Source organism: Coturnix japonica, unplaced genomic scaffold (genome assembly GCF_054131305.1).
Source record: "Coturnix japonica strain WE unplaced genomic scaffold, WE-NBRP24 Scf042, whole genome shotgun sequence".
NCBI classification, from domain to species: Eukaryota; Metazoa; Chordata; class Aves; order Galliformes; family Phasianidae; genus Coturnix; species Coturnix japonica.
The window spans coordinates 3,289,245-3,315,853 of NW_028188945.1; the positions used below are offsets into that span (position 1 = coordinate 3,289,245).

Below are 26,609 nucleotides of genomic sequence, written 5' to 3' on the forward strand. Positions count from 1 at the left end.
CAGGATGTACTTCTGGAGCTGGCACACTGCTTCTGCTCTGATGTGGGCTCTGGGCCTTTGCCACACTGCGCTCCACCTTCGCGTGTTTTTTGGCAGGCCACAGCTCTGCTTTTTGCTCCTCTTCCTCCACTCCCTTGCGCTTTCTTGCAGCCACCGTCCTGCAGAAGGAGTGGTTGTCAACTGCAGGGGAAGGTCGTCCTCCTGTCCTGGGACCTGCTGTTCCAGGAAGCCCTCCAGCCTGGAGAGCAGATTTCACATAGATCTTGCCATTTGGCTCAGCACCTCTCCCTGTTAGAACCAAGAAAGGGGAAGCTGCAAGATTTAATGAGTCCAGCACTACCTTCAGTCTGCAAACTGGCACAGAATCACAGAATTAGAGGTGTTGGAAGGGACATCCAGAGATCATCGAGACCAACCCCCCTCATCAAGACCAAAGGCCCAACTGGGCCACGATACGGAGAAATCTCATCTCCAGTGTTGACTGCAATGGATCTTAGGCTCTTGGGTGAACTGTGGGCTTGATTTTCCAATCCTGGACAGGAAAGGTCACTGTCAACCCCTCCAACTGCAAGACCTCAAGCAACATGCAATGACAACAGTCGCAAGAAAGGACAGACAGCAAGCCTGACTAGAAAGACAGGACCCAGAACCCAGATGCCTGCTGTGTGTCTATAGCTCTCTTCACAGCTGGGCCACACTCCACACCAGTGTCCTGCCTTCCTGCAAGGCCATGCTTCACTGCAAGCCTGTTTGCTTCAGCTTCTAGCAGAAAGGAAACAAGAAAGACGTGAAGAGCATCTCTTGGGAGGAAGATCTGAGCACAGCCAAACACAAACTTCTGCTCCTCAAGCGTACTTTCTTCCATTCATTCCCATGGTGGGAATCCAGACTCCCTGCAAGTGAAAGAAAAATGAGGCGTGGAAGGGTTATGGGCTGGCTGGAGGAAGAGCTGGAGTTGATCCAGCGTAGGGACAGAGCTTAGGAGCCCTCTCCCAATGTTCAGAGACACAAGCCAGGACACAGGAAAGGGCACAGGGCACAGGACTCGGAGAGTTTGGGGACTGAGACTTAGGAGAGAGTGAAGAAAGCTGAGGCAAGGGAAGCACTGCTCAGCTGGGGAAGAAGGCCGAGATGGAAAGCAGAAAGCAACGATGAGGGCTTGAGCAAGAAGCCACAAAGGACAGCAGAACCACCTGCAACACTTCCTCGGAGGTGGCACCAAAGTCAACGGTCAGTATGGTCCGGATTGCAGGCACGGCCGTGTTTCCCTTTTGTGGACAATGGAGAGGAAGGAAGGAAGCTGGAAGGGAAGGGCTTGTGCTGCATTAGAAGAGGGCTTCACCTGTGCAGGACTTGATGTATGGCAAGAGCTGGAGACGCTGCATTCCTTCAGGGTGCTTCAGCTCGATCCCTGTTTCAACGTATTGATTATTAGCTGACCTTATAGCATGTCTTTAGTCATTGTTAGTATCTTACCTACTTAATTTTGTGTTGAAATGTATTTTAGTTGCATTTTGCATCTCTTCATTTCAAATAAAAGCCAACCAAACTTTTTAAAACTGGTGCTGTCTCTTTCAGTAGCTGCTCAAAATGTGCCTGGCTTGGGCTGGCCATCGTAGGGCAATGAAGCGGTCGGCTTCAGGTCCCTCCATGGAAATGCAGCTGCTTTTCCCCCGTTTCCCTGTTGGTGTTCTGCACCTGTGGCCTTTCAGCCCAACTGGAACTGCTAGCAACAGACTGTGAGCATCCCCTTGCTCTGCGAGGGCTGAGAGGAAAGCAAGGGAGAGGAAGCAGGGCGGGAGGAAGAAGGGTGTCCCTGCACTCAGCCTCTTGAGCTTGTCTGTCTTCCCGGCTGGCTCTTTCAGCCTTCTGATGCACCGTGTGTTGCTGTTTGCCCCGGGAAGCCCAGCTGCACGCGTGGAGGAGGACAGGGCAGCTGGAGGGCTGCAGGTGAACGCGCCTTAGGCACAGAGCTGAGCCGTGAGCCGGGAGGGTCCTGAGCCGCGCGGCGCTGCTTCAGCTCCAATGGCTTCAAGCACGCGATGGGCAGCGCTGCGTGTTTAGTGCCAGGGTGCTGCGAGGGCACGTTGCTGAGCCAGAGCCCAAAGAGGAGAGGCTGGATGCCAGGAGTGTCTGGTGGCCATTTTCAATTGGCGCCTTGGCGTCTTCCTTCTTCCACCAGCCTGCACAGTGGACTCGGTACAATGAGCTACAAGGCACTGCCTCCTGCTGCCTGTATGGCAGCAAGCAGCACTGCCGGAGGTGAAAGAGAGGATTGTTGGGCTGTGTGCAGCAAAGGACCTGGATGTGAAGGAGGGAAGCCAAAGATTGATGAGTGGTCATTGCATCTCAGCTGTGGGTCTGGGCTCAGCCTGTGCAGCAGCACCTCGGGGCTGGGGCCGAGCCCGGTGCCCGGGGCTGTGCTGCCTGCAGGAGGCTGCGGGGCTGTGGGGCTGGGGCAGCCGCTGTGGGTGCAGCACATGGGCATGGGGGAGGGCCGGCAGCAGGGAGGGCGTTGGGTCCGAGCACAAATCGTGTTGGTCACAGCACAGGGGCTGCAGGGGATGCCAGGAGCGCAGAGCAGGGAGGGCTGGGCTGTGTGCAGGACACGGCATGAAATCTTCCCTCGGCAGCTGCTGAGCTTTTCCCCCAAGGCTTCAGACTCAGATGATGAGGCTCTGCAGTAAAGCCAGCCGGGCCATCCTGATCCTGCAGGGTTAGGAAAGGGCAAAACAGAGCAGTCAGTGAGGAGCACAAGGCAGTGAAGCGCAGCACGAGCCATTGATTGCCTGCACTGATGATGTTCTGCAGCCACCTCCATTGAGATCTGTGTCCTGAGTGCGGATGGAAAGTGAAGGGAAAGGAGGAGCGGGGGATGGAGGGGCAGGAAGTGCTTGGTGCCGGCGGGAGCAGTTCCAGGCCATGGCGGCATGGTGGCGCCGGGAAGGTGATCGGAGCTGAAGGAAGGTGTGTAACATGTCCTTGCTCTGGCTGTCAGTGAGCGGGACGAGTCGGGGCTGCAGTTCTGTGCTGGTGTTTGTTGCTGGGACCGGCTGCCTGAGCAGAATGGGGGCAGCGAGAGGGAGGTTGGACAAGCGGCAGCATCAGGAGCACGGCCCGGTTCTGCTGTGCTGATGGTGCTGTACGGCTGTGGGTCCCCACTGAGGGTCGGTGAGGCAGCGTGGCCCCGTGTGTGTTCCAGCACGGTGTGCGGATGTGGGATGTAATGAGAGTGAGTGGATGCAAATGGAGTCAGAGGTGTTACAAGGAGAGGCTCAGGATTGGAGCATGGAGAGCAGAGCTGGTGTGTCCCATGCCAGTGCCAGCAGTGCCAGCAGTGCGGCCGCCATGTTAGAACCCCGGCCATGTCACCTTGGTCACCTTGGTCACCGTTGCCCCACGCAACGCACTCGCCTCTGAGAGCTCTGGACGTTGACAGCCATGCCGGAAGCCAAGAGAGCAAGGCTGGAGGATTCCCATGATTTAGGTGGGAAGATGGAGCCGGGGACCGCAGGGTCAAAGAGGAGGAGGAGGGGGCCCGCCATGACCATCAGGTGGCAGACAGGCAAGCGAGCCCGTTCCCATCGCGCCTGGACCAGCTGCATGACCACCTCCGTGGAGCCCATGGAGGTGGATCCACCTCCAGATGAACCCATGGAGGTGGATCCGCCCGTGGCACAGCTGGCCTGGCACCACACCACCGTGCCAGGCCCCACATCCTTACCATCTCAGCTCCGCCATCACTGGTCCAGGCGCTGGGCTCCTTACCGCCTGCGCGGCCCCCGCCCCCGGCATTAGCCGGGTGGCTTCATTTAACATCAGCTCCTCCTTTGAGACCTCTGCGGGCCCCCGGTTCCGTCCTAACCCTATTTCTATTGTGGATTTTAGTGTTAAGTTTAGTTGTAGTTTTAGGAGTAGGTTATTGTTTGCGTTTTTTAGTTAGGAGTAGGTTATTGTTCACGTTTTAGTGTTAGTAGATGATTGTTCCTGTTTTAGAGCTAGTTGTAGGTTACTGTTCATGTTTTAGTGTTAGGTGTAGGTTTCTGTTCCTGTTTTAGAGTTAGGCATAGGTTACTGTTCGTACTTAGAGTTAGGTGGGGTCCTACCAGCAGATGGCAGCAAACAGCGCTCACTCGGTAAGCACACGTCTGCTTTCTCACCCAATGACATGAGTGCTGCTTCATGAGTGCAGAGGTCTGTGACATCTCAGAGGGATGGGATTTGCATCTTGTGACTTCTCTGTTGCAGATTGTCGAGGAGCAGAGCGTGAGTGGCTGTGAAATGCAATTGGGCTTCATGGAAACAGTCCGGAGCTGTGTCTGGAGCTTCCTGCGTGGCCGTTGTAAGGTAGGTGTGCCTTACTGTAAGCGTGTGCTGAAGCAGTGTTGGTTAAGCAAAGCTCACTCCTCTGTCTTCAACAGATCAGCTTTCTGCACTCTTTATTTCTGTGGCTGGCGCTGTAGAGCACAGCAGCAGCAAGGCCACGAACACGTCTACAACCAGGTACGTGAACATGGGTAACTTTAATGGCTAGAATAACGTTCCTGTTAGTATCAAGGCAGTGGTCACGCGTGTGTGCTGGAGCTCATGGATAGGTTTATTCTTGCCTGTTAAGCTTTTCCCTTATTGACACCCACCCATCCTCTCTTGTTTCTCTTCCCTTTCAGTTGTTTGAAAGCTCCCTGACTGTTTCCCAATTGATTCTTGCAGGACTCGGAGGGTTTTGAGTATCAGACTTGGGAGACAGTGAAGAAACCCAAGGCAAGTGCTGCTCAGCTGAGCAAGAAAGCCAAGAAGGAAAGCAAAAAGAAACGATAAGGGCTTGAGCAGGAAGGCACAAAGGACAGCAGAATCGCCTGGATTGCGTCCTCACAGTTGCACCAAAGGACACACACTGTGTGGTACGGTTTTCAGGCCTGGCCATGCTTTCCCTTTCATGGACTCCAGAGGGGAACTAAGGAAGCTGTGTCTTTAATCAATACCAGTATCCCGCCTTTTTGGTTTCATATTGAAATGTATTTTGGATGCATTTGGCTTCTCTTTGTTGTAAATAAAAGCGAAACAAACATTTGATAAGTGTTGCTGCCTCTTTCAGTAGCTGCTCAATACAGTGCCTGGCTCGGGCTGGCAATTGCAGGGCCATGAAGTGGTCGGCTTCACGTCCCTCCCAGAATCACAGAATCACAGAATTGTAGGGGCTAGAAGGGACCTCTAGAGATCATCGAGTCCAACCCCTCTGCCAAAGCAGGCTCCATATACCACATCACACAGCTCGGCGTCCAGGCGGGTCTTGAATATCTCCAGAGAAGGAGACTCCACCACCTCCCTGGGCAGCCTGTTCCAGTGTTCCGTCACCCTCACTCCCCCCCACCTGCAAGTGCAGCAGTACTGAAGGCTGAGGGCTCTTTTCGTAGGCAGGCGGGCAAAGGCAACTGAAATGCAAGTTTGCTGTCCCTCTTTGTTCTCGCATCAGTAGGCCCTGGATATCTTCCCAGCACCTCTCTTAATCAGCCTGGAAATGTTTGCTAGCAGGAAGTAACCCCATCACATTGCCTGAGACTAATGATGCCTTTTTCCCCACTCACTGCAGGCAGCCTCTGTGAGAGCAGTGGAGCAGCAGCTGTCTGTGCTATGGCTGTTGAACTGCATTTCTCACCACCTGAGATCCCTGAGCCCACGATATTGGAGAACATGCTGCACTACGGACTCTTGTTTGGAGACCTTTTCCAGCTCCTGTGTGTGCTGGCCATCATCCTGCCAGTTTCCAAGTCCCCAAAGGCAGTAAGTAGCGCTGTGTGAGATTGATAGGAATGCTCAGGCAGTCGGCTGGGAGGGAACCGTCTGTAGCTGTTGCCTACGGCAGTGTGCCCCGGCACTGCTGAGAGTGCCGCACTTGGTTCTGTCCTTCCTTCCGCACGCCAGCAGCCTTGAGCTGCCAGCTCATCCTATCCTGCAGCTGCTGCTGCGCCCTATGAGCTGCCAGGCAGAGGGTCCACCCTCCCAGCACAGACCGCCTTGCTAGAGAGGACTTTAGGCTCTGGTTTGCATGGGATTTTTGGGAACTAGACAGAGGTGGAGTTTCTAATGTGCCTTGAGGTCAGGAAGGCGGTTTCCAGTGCTGGCCCCCAAAGCTGCTCGGTCAGGTGACTTTTTCTCCCAAAGCAGCTGTCAGCCAGTTGTAAGAAAGCTCCCTGACTGTTTCCCAATTGCTTCTTGCAGGACTCGGAGGGTTTTGAGTCTCAGACTTGGGAGACAGTGAAGAAACCCAAGGCAAGTGCTGCTCAGCTGAGCAAGAAAGCCAAGAAGGAAAGCAAAAAGAAACGATAAGGGCTTGAGCAGGAAGGCACAAAGGACAGCAGAATCGCCTGGATTGCATCCTCAGAGGTGCACCAAAGGACACACACTGCGTGGTCTGGTTTTCAGGCCTGGCCATGCTTTCCCTTTCGTGGACTGCGGAGAGGAACTAAGGAAGTTTTAGTCATTACCAGTATCCCTCCTATTTGATTTCATATTGAAATGTATTTTGGATGCATTTAGCTTCTCTTTGTTGCAAATAAAAGCGAAACAAACATTTGAATAGTGGTGCTGCCTCTTTCAATAGCTGCTCAAAACATTCCTGGCTCGGGCTGGTAATCGCAGGGTCATGAAGTGGTTGGCTTCACATCCCTCCTGGAAATGGAGCTGCTTGTCCCATGTTTCCGTTTTGGTGTTCCCAACTGGTGGCCTTTCAGCCCATCTGGAACTGCTGGCGACGGACTGTGAGCATCCCCTGCTCTGTGAGGGCTGAGAGAAACAAAAGCAGCGTGGAAGGAAGAAAGGTGTCCCTGCACCTTGAGTTTTTCTCAAGCCCTTTGGCTTTTTCTGGGTTCTGATGCACTGTCTGTTGCTGTTTGTACTGGGAAGCCCAGCTGCATGTTGGACTCGGAGGGTTTTGTGTTTACTGGCTGTTTCCAGTACTGGCTTCCACACTTGCTCTTTGAGGTTGTACAGCTGAAGCTTTAGGTGAAGTTTTCATGTGAGACAGGAGACTATGATGCCACCTTCCCTTTAGTTAAAATTGGACCTCAGTGATGTGGTCTACAGTGAGGCAGAGCCTGCAATTGCTGGTGCTGATTCTCCGTTACTCCTCTGTTCTCTTTGCAGCCATCACTACCCATCATTTCCCTCAATGAATTTAGTTGAGATACTGTATATCTTGTGCTTGTTCTTTGGGAATGATGACCGCTTTGTTTGATGTGGGGTTTCTGGCCCTCATTCCTCCAATTAATGCGATGGAACTGACAAACTTGTTTGTGTTCAGGTTGTTTGTATGCTCTATTTCTTATTTTCTCTGTATATGCACTGTCCCCATGATTCCCTGTGCATGTGATGAATTCACATGACAATAAACAAAAGAGACAATCTCCATTTCTTAGGAATGATGCTTAGGTTCAGGTACAGATGAGCTTCGTTTTAGAGGCTTCAGGCTTTGGAGACTACCTTGGTTCGAACAGCAGAAGGAAGCAGTGTTCACTTCTCAGCAGCACCAATCTACAACCTGAGTTGTTGCTCTGTTTCTGCAGAGCCTCGCAGCTCCCCGTGCACTGATTACAGCCTTTGGAAAGGTAGCCAACTCACTTTCCTTGGAAAGCCACACAGATGTGAACCGTAATAGCCCATTGACTTTAGAGATGATTGAACAGGACTCTTTGATTAAAGGATACTGTCAGATGCGTGTCTGCCCCTCTATTATCTGGTGCTCTGTGTTGGAAGCTTGAAGCTAGCACATCTTGCTCTGCCGTTTTCTGTGTGTCCTTTTCCAGTTGGCAAGCTCTGACTGCTAGAACCCAAGATGCGAAAGAAATATTTAGACTCAAATGCATTTAATGGAAGGAGGCAATCTGTGTGTGTGCGCTTTCTCCAATGAGACTGGCACTGTTCCCTCGTGTCTTTACCAGATAACTAGACTTTATTTCCTGTAGAGAGTTTTATTTACAGCTGGTTAGCTGAGAAGGGTCGTAAACATGGTGCAGTTAAACAAACAGCCATACCACCTGCAAGGACAGCAAGAACAACAGGATGACCTGTGATGGTGAGAAACTGGCCATGATTTTGTGAACTCAGCAAGGGAGTTACTTTCAGGATGATAACAAGTTGTTAAGATACTTGGGGATGGTATGTAATTGGGAACCAATGATGAGCTCCGCTTTTGCAATATGTATGAGCTAATTATCCATATTATGAATGTACACGCAGCCAAGGTGTCATGGTTTAATAATTTTGTAATTTTGCTATCAGTATTCCACATCATAACATCATATAAAGCATGAATAATTTTACTGAATCTGCAACTTACAGAAGAAGACTACATCTCCCAGAAAGCAACACGATAGGTCACGGGACCTGGACTCTATATTAACTCTGTCTCAGACTAGACTGAGGTCTTTCAAGTTCTGGCGTTCAGGGGAGTGTGTGGGAGCCTTCAGCCGTTCGCCTAGATTCACAGTAGGCCTCTCGGTTACGGGACTCATTCTCTCTCCTATTTTGCTTGATTCGTTAGCTCAATTTTCAATTTTCAATTATATTGTATTATATTGTGTTATCCGGTATTTCGATATAGTATTTAGTAAATAAGTGTTCCTCCTTAGATCGTTGCCGCTGTTTTCTTTTCCTAATTAACTTTTTCCTTTCGGCCTAGGGCCCCTCCTGGGCCCACGGCCCCCTGTCACGGACGCAGGTGGATTTTTCGTTCAAACCGTGACACAAGGAATAAACGAGAATAGCTGATCATATGTCAATGACAGGTGTGGTCGTTTGCTTTTCTCCCGCCGTTCTACAACGAATGGTGACCCTTGACGTGGCCTACCAGGAAGGATCACAGCGGCGAAGGTGTTCGGATCCTTAAGCAGCGGGGATAGCATGAGCCAGGAAAAGAAGGTGCAGGTGCTCTAGGTGACCTTATAGAAGGGCCTAGTCGATACGGGCCGCCAACATCCTTAAGACTGCAACAGCACGCTGACAAATAGGTATGGGAAGGCAAGCGGTTTATTAAACATTTTCTTGCTTTTTTTAAAAAAAGCGTCAGGTATTTTCTTGCTTTTTGAAAAAAAAGAGTCAGGTTAAGGGGACAGACTTGCAAAAGGAACTCCCCAAGTTATTAGCGTATGGGTATGCTAAAGGGTTATTTCAGAATCTGCATTTAGTGCATGATCTTGCTGAATGGCGTAAATTTGGAGATGCAATTTTTCAGGGAATGATAGATGGGGAGAAAGTGGCTAAAAATTGCGGGAACTGGTGGCGTGTGGTTTATAATGATTTGCTGCAATATCTGGCAGAAAAGGAAGCGGCAGAGCAAGCTAGTGCTGTGCAGGGGAGGAATAAGAATTATAATGAATGGTCAGATTGCCCGGTGCCCCCTGCTGTGTCCACCTTAAAGTTGCCGCCGGCCGCCGAGCCTGCGTTGCCGGTGGCTGCGGAGCCGAGTGCCCCGTCTCCGTCTCCCTGCACGTCCGTATCAGACGAGCCGCCTGCATCGACCATGGCGCTACAGCCGGCCCCCTCGACCCCCCTTTGCAATGAGCCGCTCCCTGGAGCACAGAGTGACCTGGCGGAGGCCGTCGCACGGGAGCGGGGGAGGGGGCTTGGGCTGCGCTGGCGTGGGCTTGTTTAGAGGCGGGAGACGGTGAGGGGTTGGAAGCGGTGTCACAGATGGTGCTGCCGGGGCGGTATTCGCCTGATCCTGCAGGTGGGACACAGGCTGCTATCAGTGCTTTAGACTGGAAGTTGTTGTCACTATTGCGGTCTACGGTCAGTCAGTTTGGAGTAAAAAGTGAGCCAGCGAGACAGATACTGGATTATATCTGGAGTACTCAGGTTTTGTTGCCATCTGATTGTCGGGCTATAGCTAGGTTGATTTTTTCGCAGCACCAACAACTGCTATTTAATGCTTATTGGGAAGAGATGTGCCAACAGAGCGTTGTGATAGTTAGGCAGCCCGGAGATCCGTTGTATAATGTCACCGTTGAAGAACTTTTAGGGGTGGGTCCTTTCATCCGGATGAAGGCCCAGGCTTTATTAGGACCAGTTAAATGTAGGGAGTCAATGTATCTGGCCAGGCAGGCTATGGATAAGATCAAGGCACCAGGTGGGCTGACGTCTTATATGGGAATCCAGCAGGGAAGAAATGAGGATTTTGGAGCGTTTCTAGATAAGGTAGCCGGAGCCATAGAGAAGGCTGGAGTACCAGAGTACATGAGGGAAATAATGCTAAAACATTGTGCACTTCAGAATTGTAATGCTACAGCTCGTGGCATTCTAAGTACTTTGAGGAGTAACTGGACAGTAGAGGAGGCGTTACACAGATTATCGAGCGTTCCCACAGGGGCTCAGGCTTTCATAGTTGAGGCTATTAAAGAGCTAGGGGCAGGATTAAAGGCACAGGCTGAGGCTTCTCAGAATCAAGTGTCAGCAGCTCTTGCACCCTTACAAGCATCTGCGGTAACCAGTGCAGGCCCAAGCACCTCTGTTAAATGTTTCCGGTGCGGCGTTAAGGGACATTTGCGACGGAATTGCCAAGCTGTCGGTGTGTGGTGCCAGAACTGCCGCTCGGACAACCACAACACCATCACCTGCCGTCACCGGTCAGATTGCATTCCTACAAGTCCAAAGGAACAGCTTGGGTGAGATGAAGGTGCCTTTCATACAGTTAAGTGAAATCAAATCCCACAGTCTGAGACTCGGTTTCTCCATCTGCAAAATGCTATTGATATTTATGCTCTACGGTAAGACCTGTACAGCTATGTTGTACAACTATGAATTACTCTTGATAAACTTATTCAGTGTGCTTGGATGTGATACTTTGAAACCTGCAGTAAACTCAGAACAAGAGGAAAAAAGAGAGAGGAAACATTATGGCTTTCAAGTAAAGTCAGAAAACAAGTTACAAACAAAAAAAAGTACCTGACCCTTCCTGCCTTGAAGGAAAATCAAGCCTCCAAGGAGATTTACCTATCTCTACCTTTCTGCTGAGGGTTTTAAAGTTCCCAGAGCAGTTCTAAAAGCCTCATTAGAAATATCAATAATGATTTATCACCGAAGCAGTAGCATGAACAAGCCAGAGAGAGAACAAAACAGTCTCCACCAGAGCACTCAGACTGCAGAGAGCTTTCTGCATGCCTGAGCTTCAAGGGTCTGGATGCTCCCCAAAGATGGCCAAGTATGATTCACGTGGGGAGCAACACGGGAGGGCATGTCTCTCTCTCTCCGTGTGCCCATTTCCCATGTACTCAATTTCTATTTAAATACAGCATCGGACATTTCCCTGCCTCTCCCCACCACATTCTCTTGGGACAAGTGTGCCTTCCACACACTGCACACCTGAACTGTGCAAACCATAGCTGCTGGAACACAGCCAGACATGGTTGACAATGGAGCCAGGCACCATTTACATGACAGCTTTTCTACAGTGCAAACCAGGCCCATTGTTACCTATGCAAAAAAAAAAAAAAGCCCTAAATGGAAAGTTCCTGTCCCTTGACAGCCACCCCTTCAAGAGCAGAGAAGGGTCTAAACCAAACTCTCACCTCAACAACACCATGCCAAATGTCTGCGCAAAAAGCATCAGGCTCTCTCCACATTTGTCAGTGCCACCATCAAGCCAATGATGTAGGGCTGGGATGGAGGCAGCTCTTTTCTCCTCCAGAAAACACAAGAAAATGGGCTAACAAGTCCCAGGGGCTCACGGATTTAGTCAGCCTCCCTCTTTATCAATCATTTTGTAGCTCAGGCCCCTTTGGCCAACAGACACAGAGCTGCCCCTCTGTACTAATCCACAACACTGACAGAGCCGAGAAGGGCTTTAAAAGGCATTCAGCAGGCACCAATACTTGGACCACACACTTCCCAAGGTACTAACAGCAAATGCTCCTGCTACACTTATCTGCTGGCAAACCTCATGAACGCGGACAAACCAACTGTATACTCCTTTTGGGTTTACCCTTAACCTAAGTAACTGAAGAACCACTGCATAGTCAGATGCACCTGTCCCCTGTCACCTCCATTCACAGACAAAAGCTGGTGTTATTTCATGCTGCATTAATTCCCTTCTGCAAGATAAACAAGCAGGTCCATGCCTGTCAACCAGTACCTCCACTTATTTTTTATCCTCCTACCAATTATTTCTGCACTGTGAGAGAAGTATGGGGAAATATTTCATGCCAGAAAGTTTTCAATGGCAGCACTACTCACTAATGAGGTAGCTGACCTCAGCAGATCTAAGGGTTGTGGCTCTCATTTGCTCTATGATATTTCAATTCATTGAATGAAATTTCTATGTCCCTCATTCCACCCTCCTTTCTCTCCCCCCCCCTCCTCCAGCTACAGCAGCTCAAGTTACCACCTATCAGCCCAGCTGTACTACATGCAAGTCTAAAGCCTTTGCAAAAAAACAGCAAATATGCAAAGTCAGTGCCAGAAGTAGCATCTGCCACAGAGCAACCTTAATATCAGCACATTGGAGAAAACAATACAGGATCACAGCTGAGCCCACACACTGTAGCCACAGAATGTAGGCCACCCCAACCCACAGAATGATACAGCAGTAAAAGTCTCCAGTGTCATGTTCGTTTTTATATTTACTTGTTGGAGTAAAAGCCCATTTTAAACCCTTGAGGTAATATAACTCATGTTGATACTATCATAACAGCACAACCACAAACAGAAACTATCTGTAAGCAAATGAAAATAAAACAATCACACAGGGGGTCTCTGAGCAGGAGGTCTGAATGGTACCTGATTCTGCTGCTTATTGAAGAGGGACCTCACCCATCATAGGGGTAACGGAACCAATACAAACACAGAATCACAGAATGTCAGGGATTGGAAGGGACCTCAAAAGATCATTTAGTCTAATCCCCCTGCAGGAGCAGGAACACCTGGACCAGGTCACACAGGAGTGTCTGGGCAGGGTTTGAATGTCTCCAGAGAAGGAGATCCCACAACCTCTCTGGGCAGCCTGTTCCAGTGTTCTGTTACCCTTACTGTGATGAAGTTTTTCTCCTGTGTTCCAGCTTGTACCCACTGCCCCTTGTGCTATCATTGGACGTCACCGAGAAGAGCCTGGCTCATCCTCCTGACACTCACCCTTAACATATTTATAAATACTAATGAGGTCACCCCTCAGTCTCTCCTTCCCTGTGCACAGGTGGCAAAGAAGGCCAATGGCATCCTGGCTTGTATCAGGAATGACGTGGTGAGCAGGACTAGGGAAGTCATCCTGCCCCTGTACTCGGCATTGGTGAGGCCTCATCCCAAGTACCATGTTCAGTTATGGGCACCTCAGCACAGGAAAGACATGGAGGTGCTGGTGCAGATCCAGAGAAGGGCAATGAGGCTCATGAAGGGCTTAGAAAATCAACCCTATGAGGAGAGACTGAGGGAGCTGGGGCTGTTTAGTCTGAGGAAAAGGAGGCTGAGGGGAGACCTTATCGCTCTCTTCCAGTATCTGAAGGGTGCTTACAGTGAGAGTGGGGCTGGTCTCTTCTCACTGGTGAGAAGTGACAGGACAAGGGGAAACGGCCTCAAGTTGCACCAAGGTAAGTTTAGGTTGGATGTTAGGAAACACTTGTTTACAGAAAAGGTAGTTAAGTACTGGAATAGGCTCCCCAGGGAGACGGTTGAGTTGCAGTCCCTGGATGTGTTTAAGAGCCATTTGGATGTGGTGCTCAGAGATATGAGTTAGCAGAGGGTTGTTAGAGTTAGGGTGCTGGTTAGGCTGTGGTTGGATTTGATGATCTTCAAGGTCTTTTTCAACCTGGGTGATTCTATGATTCTATGATTCTCCAAACTAAAGAGACCCAGCTCCCTCAGATCTGTAGTCCCCCAGGTTCTCCTTATGACCCTTCTTGTATATGGGAATTTCTTCACTAGCAGATTTAATCAGCAAGATCAGTGGAGATCGATTTCCACACACCCTAGATAATCCTTGGAAGGTAAGCAAAACTGCCTTACAGATGGGCAGGACTGGACTCTTGCCTGTCTGGGCCATCAGTGAGATGCAAACTCTCAAGGACACAAGAAATCTCACACTATCCTACCAAATGATGCATTGGTAAGGCACCAGAACAAGTAGTCGAGGGATGTGGAGTCACCATCCCCAGAGGTGTTCAAAAACTGTGAAAATGTGACACTGAGGGACATGGTTCAGTGAGCGTGGTGGGGCTGGGATGGACTTTGTGATCTTAGAGGTCTTTTCCTATCTGTATGATTCTATAACTCTAAATCAACCTGACCAAAAATCATCTAAACTACTTAGAGCAGCACGATTAGGCATGTTTCCAAAAGCAGCCACATACCTGCCAAGGGACAGAAAATGACTAAATTAACAAAGGCCTTAGGTATGTAAATAAAATAAAATGACAAGGACACAAAGAAAAAACTATACAGCCAATCTCAAGCAAAATACAAGCAGTCCTGGTGTTGGCTATCGAGATCACTGTGCATCCACATAAGTGTAGCACAGGCCAACTTCCAGTTCTTAACCAGGCTCTTTGAGAGATCAAGCCACACTTAAATTAGCATCATCAAAAGGATCAGCCAATATACTAAGTACAAAACTGTAGGGTTATTCAGCCCACTCACCACCCCAAAAAACAAACCCCAAGTTCATTCTGTACCCCCACAGCATAAATTATTTTAGCACTGCACCCAGTTCAGAAAGGATATATTAAAATTCCCACTTTTTTTTTTTTTTTTTACTTGAACAAACCATTTATCTTTTACGAAACTCGCTCGCAGAGAGTCTTGAGTTAGCAAACTCATTTCACCAGAAGACAATCATTTGCTTTAATTTTGCAGGGCTTTTGTCCCCAATAACACAGAGACAGGAGGAATGCTGCAAAGATGTTTTTCTAGAAGAGAGGAAAAGTCATTAATTTGTATGTCATTGCACGTTGTTAATATGAAAGTGTTTCTGGTACTGATAAAAATTTCCATTACTGGATCACCTTCTACATTGTTGCTACATAGATTCTACATTTAGTATTTTGACATTGCCAGTCACCAATGCACTTTTGGATTCTTAGGTACTCAGCCCCTGCTGACAGCTTCAGTGTTAGAACAGTGGATTTCCACATGATGTGAGCCAGAAGACCATCACAAGGGCTCTTGAACACAGCATACCAAGGCCTGAAATCATCACAGAACGGCGTGTGTTGAAAGGGACCTTTCTCCATCCAGATGAGGAAGAGAGCAGTCATCTGGGCTGAGGCCTGTCCAACCACAGCACTCAGTCCTGCACCTCTCAGACATCCAGAGGTGCTCTGGGTTTGTCTCAAAGTGAAACACACCTATTTGCCCTTACAGTCAACAGCACAAACCTTATTGCTGTGTTACAACTACACTGAAAAGAAATTCTATCTACCTTCCTCTTGAAAATCCCCCTTTTACAGCCCACGCCTTTTAACACACAGCATCCTCCTTGGAACCATGGACCCAATAGCACTCCAAAACCAATATCTGAGTCCAACTAAGGTCCTTCAAAAAGCTGCTAACATGTAGATTTTGGTGATAATTTGATGAATGGATTTGTTGAACAAATTGCTTTTACTGTGTATCGATAAAAACACAATCAAAGCTATTTTTATGCCTAGAAACCTAAGTCTTTGGCATGGCTTCCTATGGTGGCTTCTCTGAGGTCTGCAAATGGTTAAGCTCACAGTACAGACTTCTCTACAATGAAGCAGCAGTAAAGGAATCTGTGGGAATACAAGAAAAGCTGTTCAGAGCAGCAGCTGTGGAGCAAGATAAACAGCATGAGAACCAAGGACACCTCTGCAAGGAGAAGAAGAGTCTCACAGCTCTGATTGGTTATGTGCCTGCATGGACAGTTGAAAAGTGTTTTGTAGAATGCTTTGTTGACATGTAAGATGTTTGGGAAAGTTGTAAGGGCGGATGGGAAAGTTAGAAAATAACAACTTGTGAAGGTATATAAGGGATGTGAGAACTTGTAATAAACGATTTGGATCGTTCACATCTGAGTCCGTGCCGAGTCGCTGCAAATGGCGCCCACCACGTGGAGCAAATCAACCCGCGGCTGAGCGAGCCCGGTCCGGCAGCGTCGCCCGACTGAACTTCGGAGAGACTGTTTCGCGCGCACCCGCACCGTTCTGCAGGACAGAAGGTGAGCAGTCGGGAACTATGGGGAGCTCACTAACGAGGGAGCAACGAGTACATCTCGAAGTATTGCGTTCAGTGTTACTGTATCAGGATGAGACTGTGTCTACTTCAGCATTAGCTACTCTTCTTAAATGGATAAGCAAAAACGTCCCTGAATTTCCAAAAACTGAGTTCTCTCTCGATGGAGAACTTTGGGACAAAATCGGCTCAAAACTCTACGAGGCTTCTCTCGCTAAAGATAGAACGGCTGCTAAGCTGTTGCCCGTTTGGAGCCGGATAATGGAAGGGCTTAAGCAATCACGACGGGAAAGAATTTATTCCGACCATTCCCTGCCGCCCTCCGTCCCAACCCCGCCGCTGCCTCTCGCTGCGGGAAGCGGCCCGTGCCCGGATCCGACCGGCGGCTCCGACCCCCCCGCGATTCGGGGAGACGAAAAGCCGCAACCGCCCCCCCTCGCGCTCCCGCCGTTCGCTCCTCCCCCGACGCTCGCCGCGTTGCCGCCCTCTACGGCGCCCCCGCCCTTCGCCCCGCCTACGACGTTCGTCGCGCCGCTTCCGCCCCCCGCTCCGCCCACGACGCTCGCCGCGCCCCCGCCCTTCGCCCCGCCTACGACGTTCGTCGCTCCGCCCCCCGCTCCGCCTACGACGCTCGCAGCGCCTCCGCCCTCCGCTCCGCCCTCCGCTCCGCCCATGACGTTCTCTGCGCCACCGCCCTCCGCCCCCCCCACGTCGTGCGCTGCAGCGTCTGTGCAGCCGGCGTGTAACGTGATTAAAGACACGGACGGATCGAAACCAGGGGATCGTTGTGACCCAGGTCCAGTATATCCGGAATGCGAATCGGGCGCATTTCTTCCTGATGATAATTTGAAGGGAGCAGAAACGACAAATTTCCCTACAGCGTACTGTGGTGTCTTAGAGCAGTGCAGAAAAGAAGCAATATTAAGGGGTGATGCTGACACATTGCAAGCCTTTCCTGTGTTGTATCAGCCGAATCAGGTCCCCCGTTGGGAACCCCTGCCTTATGAGGCAGTGAAAGAGCTAAGGAAGTCAGTGAGAACATGCGGAGTTCAGTCTACCTTTACATATAATCTTTTGGTTGCAATTGGTGATAGTTATGTTATGACCCCTCATGACTGGAAAAGTGTGTTACGAATGATCCTCTCTCCCATGCAATACACCGTGTTCATGACTGAATACCGGGATCAGGCTGCTGTCCAGGCCTTGAATAATTTGAACAATCTAAATCACATTGGCCTAGAGGAACTCATGGGGGAGGGGGTCCGGGCAACACCTCAGGCACAGGCACAGCTGGACAGGCAATGCCTGGAACAAGTTAAGACTTTGGTGTTGCGTGCTGTCCGTCGGGTTCCTGATATTAATTCACCCGATGCTTCATTTACTTCAATTAGGCAAGAGGCTACTGAGCCTTACATTAAATTTCTTGACCGTTTACAAAATTCATTAGAGAGACAAGTAGAAAATGAAGCTGCCCGAAATGTCTTGCTTAAGCAATTAGCAGTAGAAAACGCAAATGCAGACTGTCGAAAGGTTTTAAAGTCCCTAAGGAATGCAGACCCATCAATTACTGACTTGATTAAAGCCTGTCAAGATGTAGGCACAGAAAGTCATAAAATGGCCCTGCTAGCAGATTCATTGGCCACCCAACTTGATGCAGGGACAGCTCAAAAAGTAAAGTGTTACAATTGTGGAGAACCAGGTCATGTCCAACGGGACTGTAAAAAGCCCAAGCGAGTAAATAAAAATGCTTCTGCTGTTCCAACTCGACCCTGTCCACGGTGCAGGAAGGGGCTACACTGGGCTAGAGACTGCCGATCCAAACTTCCTGTTGATGCACAGCCCTGCGATCTGCCGGGAAACGGCAAGAGGAGCGTGAGACCGCGCGCTATGACAGCAAATACGGTCCCGACTCAGCCAGACGCTGTCTGGCCAGCTCACTCAGACCAGCCACCATTGGCAGCGCAGGAGTGGATTTGTCCACTGCCCAGTCAGTGACGCTGACTGATAGCACCGTGACTCTCATTCCAACAGGGGTAATGGGTCCCCTTGGGGACGGGCGTAGCGCCCTCTTGTTAGGACGTTCTTCTGTTACAAGGATGGGACTTTTTGTTTTACCTGGAGTTATAGATGCTGACCATACCGGGGAAATTAAGATAATGGCATGGTGTCATGGTTTTGTAATTTTGTAATTTTGCTATCAGTATTCCACATCATAACATCATGTAAAGTATGGATACTTCTATTGAATGTGCAGTCCACAGAAGAAGACTACATATCCCAGAGAACAACAGGGTTAATGATAAGTCACGGGACCAGGACTCTATATAATCTCGTTTCCAGGCTGGAGTGCCCTCCTTCTTCTCTCGAACTTCTCGGAGAGTGGGAAGCGTTCCAGCCGTGTCGCCTAGAGTTCACAGTAGGCCTCTCGGTTTTCGGGGACTCTCTCTCTCTCTGTTTCGTTCGATTTGTTAGCCTCAATTATATTATATTGTGTTATCTTGTATTTCGGTATCATATTTAGTAAAATAAGTTTTTCCTCCTTAGATTGTCGCTGTTTTATCCCACTCCCTTTTTTCCCCCTCCTTTCCGGGCCCCGGGGGGGGGGCCCACGGGGTGGCTTCCCCTGTCACGGGCATAGGTAAATCTAAGTAACCCGTGACAGATTTTTTGGTGGAGAATGCGGGCATAGAGCTTTTTAGCTTTTAGAACGACTCTCTCTTTACTCTTAAAGAGCTTCGTTAGGGGAGTGTTATCTTTTCGTAGCTGCTCACTGAGAACGTGACCTTGAAATACCAGACAAATTGTCAACATTAAGGGCTGCTGTACATTCTCAGCACTGCTATCTAACTTTTGTGTAGAAAACAAAGGGATTTCTTTCTCCCTTAGAGCAAAGCTAGCTAGCTCTGACTTTTACAGAGCCTGCCAGCTATGAATCCACTCTTCATCCCAGTTGCTCTGTTTAAGGGATTGAAAGCAATTATGATCTTCTTAAAGTATTGGTCAACTATTAACACCATAATTTGGTGTTGTGGAATTGTGCAGGTATATAGCCTAATAAGGTGGATACTGATGGAGACACCTGCCTGGTACTTTTATGAGATGTGGTATGGTCAGAATTTTGGCACCTACACCCCAGATGGAATTGTGAATCTTACAAGTACTTGCATCCCAGATGGAACAGGCAATTTTACAAACACCACCATGTTTAATTCATTGTACAGGCTAAAAAAACCCTTTTTATTTAGGTTGTACTCTCAGGTTTCCACACGCCTTTCAATAACTGAGATAGGGTTCATACTTGCATCCATGTTATCACTATTAATGAATGCATATATGTTCCTATGCATTCGTTCTATGCGGAAGTCTCCTCCAGAACCAGAGAATGATGACTGGCAGGGAATATGGAAAGGTTTAGGAAAAGTCTTGGAAGCATGGGGACCCGCAGTGTCATGGGATTTCACTCTTGAACACCTAAGGGACCCTAAGAAATTAAGTGAGTATTTGGGTCAGAGATCTAAGGAGGTAAACCTTATGTGGGGTTTGGCTTATGCATACCGTGCTTTGTATCATACTATTCTGGAGAGAGAGAGTTTCCGATCTGAGATTCAAGCCCAAGTTAATTCTGATCAGTCACAGGAGGCATCAGTAGCAATATCAGTTGCCCCTGTGGAAGGCAAGAAATGGAAACGGGTGTCCATGCGTCTAGAACGAAAAGAAGGAGAAGCACAGGGGGGGCTGCAGAAGACCCAGGTGCCGGGCATGGAGCAGTACCGAAAAAAGCAAAGGCAAAAACCAAGAGGCATGAAGAAGAGACTGATGATGAGGAGGAAATCACTTATTGTCGACCTCTGAAGCTGACTGAAATCCAAGGCTCAAGACAGGAGTTCACACGGCGTCAAGATGAAGGTATCCTTGCTTGGTTGCTTCGCTGCTGGGACAACAAGGCCAACAGCTTGTCTCTAGATGGTAATGAAGCTCGCCAACTAGGAAGCATTGCCCAAGATGCAGGTATCGACAGAGGGATTAGCAGATGTTCGGATGGAGCTGCCACTCTCTGGTTGCGGCTGTTAGAAGCCGTGAGAGAAAGGTACCCCTATAAGGATGCTTTGAAGCCTAAATTTGATAGTTGGAATACCGTCCAAAAAGGTATTCAGCGCTTGAGGGAATTGGCCATGGCGAAAATGTTGTACAGCCCTGATCCAAGCGAACTTGACCCTGAGAGAGTGAGGGCCGATCCTGACATGTGGCAGAAAATCACAAGTACAGCACCAGAGAGAATGGCACAGTCATTGGTAACAGGTTCTAAAGGGTTCGTGGACAGATGGCCCCGAGTTGTTGAGCTGATTATAATGCTTCAAACCACCGATCAGCAGCTCCCTCAACTGCATGCCGCAGTTTCTGCTATCTCACGGCTAGAAAACCGAGTAGATGAAATGTGCAAGAAATTGTTTCCATCAACTAATTGCAATGATCCCGTAATAGTATCAGAAACAACTGATGAAGGTCAATCCTCGTACGGGCCACCAGGTCTAATGAAGGATCTGATCAAAGTATTCCAGTCCTACTCCTCACCTGCATCATCAAAAGTCTCAGCTGTTAAACGCACACGCTTCCCAGCTCGAGCAAAGAACAACAGTACGATTGCACCGCGTGTTTCCATGTGGCGCTACCTACGTGACCGTGGAGAAGACATGAGGAAGTGGCATGATCAGCCTACTTCTGCACTACGAGCACGGGTGAAAGAACTACTAGACATACCAACCACCAGTGGAGTTGCTCCAGTCATCACAGGTAACCAATAGAGGGGCCCTGCCCTCAGTCAGGGGAGGGAAAGGGATAATAGAGTTTATTGGACTGTGTGGATTCGATGGCCTGGCACATCAGAACCACAGAAATATAAGGCACTGGTGGATACCGGTGCACAGTGCACCCTAATGCCCTCCAGTCATGAAGGGACAGAATCAATCCATATTTCTGGAGTGACTGGGGGCTCTCAAGAATTGACTGTGCTGGAGGCTGAAATAAGCCTCACTGGCAAAGACTGGCAAAAACATCCTATTGTGACTGGCCCAGGGGCTCCATGTATACTGGGTATTGATTACCTCAGAAGGGGGCATTTCAAGGATCCTAAGGGGTATCGATGGGCCTTTGGGATAGCTGCTGTAGACATGGACAACATTAAGCAGCTGTCTGTTTTGCCTGGCCTGTCAGAGGACCCGTCTGTTGTGGGGCTGCTACGAGTAAAAGAGCAGCAGGTACCGATTGCTACAAAGACAGTGCACAGGCGGCAGTGTCGCACCAACAGGGATTCCTTGCTCCCCATTCATGATTTGATTCGCCAGCTGGAGAATCAGGGAGTGATCAGTAAAACTCACTCACCTTTTAACAGTCCCATATGGCCAGTGCGTAAAGCCAGTGGAGAATGGAGGCTGACAGTAGACTACCGTGGCCTGAATGAGGTCACACCCCCATTGAGCGCTGCTGTGCCGGACATGTTGGAACTCCAGTACGAGCTGGAGTCAAAAGCAGCCAAATGGTATGCCACCATTGACATTGCCAATGCCTTCTTTTCTATTCCTTTGGCTGCAGAATGTAAGCCACAGTTTGCCTTCACCTGGAGGGGCATTCAGTATACTTGGAACCGTTTGCCCCAGGGGTGGAAACACAGCCCAACCATTTGCCATGGGTTGGTCCAAACTGTATTGGAACAGGGTGGTGCTCCTGAACACCTGCAGTACATTGATGACATTGTTGTGTGGGGTGATACAGCAGAAGAGGTTTTCACAAAAGGAGAGCAGATCATCCAAATTCTTCTACAAGCCGGCTTTGCTATTAAGCGAAGCAAAGTAAAAGGACCTGCCCAGGAAATTCAGTTCTTAGGTATAAAGTGGCAGGATGGACGTCGTCACATCCCAACAGATGTGATCGACAAAATCACTGCCATGTCTCCACCAACTAGCAAGAAAGAGACACAATCTTTCCTGGGTGCAGTAGGCTTTTGGAGGATGCACATTCCAAACTACAGCCTCATTGTAAGCCCCCTTTATCAGGTGACGCGGAAGAAGAATGATTTTGCATGGGGCCCTGAGCAGCAGCAGGCTTTCAAACAGATTAAACAAGAGATAGCCCGAGCTGTAGCTCTGGGGCCAGTACGGACTGGACAGGATGTAAAGAACATCCTCTATACTGCTGCTGGAGAGAAAGGCCCCACTCGGAGTTTGTGGCAAAGAGCCTCAGGAGAGACCCGAGGCTGACCCCTGGGATTCTGGAGTCGATCATATAAGGGGTCTGAAGAGTGCTACACTCCAACTGAGAAGGAGATCTTAGCCGCGTATGAGGGGGTTCGGGCTGCTTCCGAAGTAATTGGGACTGAAACACAGCTCCTTTTGGCACCTTGACTGTCAGTGCTGAACTGGATGTACAAAGGAGAGGTTCCCTCCACCCATCGTGCTACTGATGCCACCTGGAGCAAGTGGATTACGCTGATTACACAGCGAGCGCGAATGGGAAACCTCAATAGTCCAGGAATCCTAGAGGTAATCATGGACTGGCCTGAAGATAAAAGGTTTGGAACATCACCAGCAGAAGAGGTATCACGTGCTAAAGAGGCCCCACCATACAACGAATTACCAGAAAATGAAAAGAAATATGCCCTATTCACAGACGGATCATGTCGCATTGTAGGGAAGCATCGCAAATGGAAAGCTGCTGTGTGGAGCCCCACACGACAGGTTGCAGAGGCCACCGAAGGTAAGGGAGAATCAAGTCAGTTTGCAGAGGTAAAAGCTGTCCAGCTGGCCTTAGATGTTGCTGAACGGGAGAGGTGGCCAATGCTGTATCTTTATACTGACTCATGGATGGTGGCAAATGCCTTATGGGGGTGGTTACAGAGGTGGGAACAAAACAACTGGCAACGGAAGGGTAAATCTGTTTGGGCCGCTGAATTATGGAAGGACATTGCTGCCCGAACAAAGAATATGGTTGTAAAGGTGCGTCATGTGGATGCACATGTGCCCAAAAGTCGGGCTACTGAAGAACAACAAAACAACCATCAGGTAGATAAAGCTGCCAAAATTGAGGTGGCTCAAATTGACTTGGACTGGCAGAATAAGGGTGAATTATTTCTAGCTCGATGGGCTCATGAGACCTCAGGTCATCAAGGAAGAGAAGCGACATATAAGTGGGCTAGAGACCGAGGGGTGGACTTAACCATGGACGCTATTGCGCAGATTATTCATGATTGTGAAACATGTGCCATAATTAAACAAGCCAAAAGGATGAAACCTCTCTGGGAGGAAGGGCGGTGGCAAAAGTATAAATATGGGGAGGCGTGGCAGGTTGATTATATCACCTTGCCACGATCTCGCAGTGGTAAGTGTTATGTACTCACCATGGTAGAGGCAACCACTGGGTGGCTTGAAACATACGCAGTACCCCATGCAACTGCTCAAAACACCATATTAGGTCTTGAGAAACAAGTCCTATGGCGACATGGCACCCCAGAAAGAATTGAATCTGATAATGGGACACATTTTAAAAATTCCCTTATAAATACTTGGGCCAAAGATCATGGCATTGAGTGGATTTATCATATTCCCTACCATGCACCAGCTTCTGGTAAAATTGAATGATATAATGGGTTGTTGAAAACTATGTTGAAAGCAATGGGTGGTGGAACATTTAAGCACTGGGAGAAGAATCTGGCAGAAGCCACTTGGTTGGTGAATACTAGAGGATCTGTCAATCGTGATGGTCCTAGTCAATCTAGCCCCCTACACACTGTAGAAGGAGATAAGGTCCCTGTTGTTCATGTAAAGAACATGTTGGGAAAAGCTGTTTGGGTCCTTCCAGCTTCTGGAAAGTGCAAACCTATCCGTGGAACTGTCTTTGCCCAGGGACCTGGGTGCACTTGGTGGGTAATGCAGAAGGATGGGGATGTTCAATGTGTGCCACAAGGGAATTTAATGCTGGGGGAGTGCAGTCAATAATTTTATGTATTTATATATATATGTTTGCATGTGTAGTGTATTTTAGTTATTATAGTTGTACATTTAGTTATGTTACATATAATTCTACTGTTTAGCTATCATAATTTTACATATGTGTATATATATGTATATATATATTTACCATGATGTAATAATGTAGAATAAGGGGTGGAATGTCATGGTTTTGTAATTTTGTAATTTTGCTATCAGTATTCCACATCATAACATCATGTAAAGTATGGATACTTCTATTGAATGTGCAGTCCACAGAAGAAGACTACATATCCCAGAGAACAACAGGGTTAATGATAAGTCACGGGACCAGGACTCTATATAATCTCGTTTCCAGGCTGGAGTGCCCTCCTTCTTCTCTCGAACTTCTCGGAGAGTGGGAAGCGTTCCAGCCGTGTCGCCTAGAGTTCACAGTAGGCCTCTCGGTTTTCGGGGACTCTCTCTCTCTCTGTTTCGTTCGATTTGTTAGCCTCAATTATATTATATTGTGTTATCTTGTATTTCGGTATCATATTTAGTAAAATAAGTTTTTCCTCCTTAGATTGTCGCTGTTTTATCCCACTCCCTTTTTTCCCCCTCCTTTCCGGGCCCCGGGGGGGGGGCCCACGGGGTGGCTTCCCCTGTCACGGGCATAGGTAAATCTAAGTAACCCGTGACACGTGGACACCCTCACCCCCCTGTTGTATTCCAAAAGGCCAAAAAATAGCACAATTAGTCCCTTTTCATTCTATGACCAAACCTGGTATTAGAGATCGAACCGGTGGATTTGGGAGCACAGATAAACCTGTTGTGCTATGGACCACACAACTGTCAAAAGACAAACCATTATTACCATGCTTAGTAAATGGCAGGCAGTTATTAGGACTAGTGGATACTGGAGCTGATGTTACCATCATTAAGTCCAGTGATTGGCCCTCTGAGTGGCCACTAAGAGACCCTAATTCTGCTATTGTGGAGGTTGGGGGCCTACAGCAGCCAAAACAAAGTGCCCGAATTTTATCTTTTGAAGGGCCTGATGGTCACATTGCTCACGCTGCTCCTTACATTTTACCAATTCCCTGTACTTTGTGGGGTCGTGATCTCTTAAGTCAGTGGGGTATGATTTTGCAGACAAATTTTCAGTAAGGGCCATTGATCGGCAGCAACCTATACCCTTAGCTTGGAAAACAGAACAACCTATTTGGGTAGATCAGTGGCCCTTAAAAAGAGAAAAGTTGCTGCACTTACATGAGTTAGTTCAAGAACAGCTAGCTGCTGGTCACATAGTGCCTACTACCAGCCCTTGGAATACTCCGGTTTTTGTTATCCTCAAGAAGAGTGGAAAATGGAGACTTTTACAGGACTTGCGTGCTGTCAATGCAGTAATTGAGCCTATGGGAGCGTTGCAGCCTGGCCTTCCTTCACCCTCAATGTTACCTTCGGATTGGCCTGTAGCAGTCATTGATTTGAAAGACTGTTTTTTTACCATTCAGCTTCATCCAAAAGATGCACCACGATTTGCTTTCTCAGTGCCCTCTATCAACCTACAAAGCCCTGTTCAGCGGTATCATTGGACAGTGTTACCACAAGGAATGCTTAATAGTCCAACGATATGTCAATTGACTGTAGCAAATGCATTACAACCAGTACGAAAGGCTAGACCTCATGTCCTTATTTATCATTACATGGATGATATTTTAATAGCAGCAGAACAAGAAGAGGGTCTAAAGGACGCTTTACTGCTCGTCCGGGAGGCAGTCCAATCTATTGGCTTACAAATAGCAGAAGAAAAAGTGCAACTTAGTTCTCCATGGAAATATTTAGGATGGAAAATTGCATCTCACACTATTCAGCCACAAATCCTCAAAATAGTACCTCACGTACGGACATTAAACGATCTGCAAAAGTTATTAGGAACCATCAATTGGTTGCGGCCACTTTTGGGAATTACTACTCAAGAGCTGCATCCTTTATTCAAACTACTGAAAGGAGACCCAGATCTAACTTCTAAAAGACAATTAACACCAGAAGCACAACAATGCTTAGACTCTGTAATAACATCAGTGTAAAATCGATACAGCCATCGTGTTTGTTTATCACTTCCAGTACATCTCATAATAATATCCAACTTCTATCAGCCATATAGCTTGTTATGTCAATGGGATACCTCAAGAAAGGATCCTCTCATTATTCTCGAATGGGTATTTTTACCTCATACATTTTCAAAAACTATTACATCACGAGTGGAAATGTTTGCTATGCTAATACAGCGAGGTCGTCATCGTCTACAAATTCTACGAGCTCTTGACCCTGAGTGCATATACGTACCTGCTACTAAAAAAGATTTAGATTGGATGCTTGCGCAGTCACTTCCTTTTCAGACTGCTATGGCAGACTATACCGGACAATTGTCCACTCATCCTCCCAAACATCAGTTACTACATAATTTGGCTGATATCC

At 48.4% G+C, this 26,609-nt stretch overlaps 2 protein-coding genes across 3 annotated transcripts; both read left to right on the forward strand.

Moving 5' to 3' along the window:
* The first annotated feature begins 2,411 nt into the window (after positions 1-2,411).
* On the forward strand, positions 2,412-4,342 carry LOC146752744 (uncharacterized). Of its 2 annotated transcripts, none has more exons than XR_014940421.1 (2): positions 2,412-2,967; positions 4,249-4,342. XR_014940421.1 is itself a non-coding variant. In XM_085531361.1 (2 exons), the coding sequence occupies exon 1, from the start codon at positions 3,442-3,444 to the stop codon at positions 3,796-3,798; it is 357 nt and encodes a 118-aa protein (XP_085387487.1). In that variant the 5' UTR covers positions 2,414-3,441; the 3' UTR covers positions 3,799-4,136; positions 4,249-4,342. The 2 variants fall into 2 exon arrangements, 1 of the variants encoding a protein (XP_085387487.1); XM_085531361.1 differs by having other exon boundaries at positions 2,414-4,136.
* Positions 4,343-5,475: 1,133 nt separating this feature from the next.
* Positions 5,476-6,577, forward strand: LOC146752745 (protein MANBAL-like). The gene is made up of 2 exons (XM_085531482.1): positions 5,476-5,781; positions 6,220-6,577. Exons 1-2 carry the CDS (start codon positions 5,563-5,565, stop codon positions 6,325-6,327), a joined length of 327 nt encoding a protein of 108 aa, XP_085387608.1. The 5' UTR covers positions 5,476-5,562; the 3' UTR covers positions 6,328-6,577.
* Positions 6,578-26,609: the final 20,032 nt, after the last annotated feature.

Coding starts and splice junctions, on each gene's coding strand:
- LOC146752744 (XM_085531361.1), top strand. CDS start 3,442: ATGCCGGAAGCCAAGAGAGCAAGGCTGGAGGATTCCCATGATTTAGGT.
- LOC146752745 (XM_085531482.1), top strand. CDS start 5,563: ATGATGCCTTTTTCCCCACTCACTGCAGGCAGCCTCTGTGAGAGCAGT. Junction 5,782..6,219: donor TTTCCAAGTCCCCAAAGGCA/GTAAGTAGCGCT, acceptor TGCTTCTTGCAG/GACTCGGAGGGTTTTGAGTC.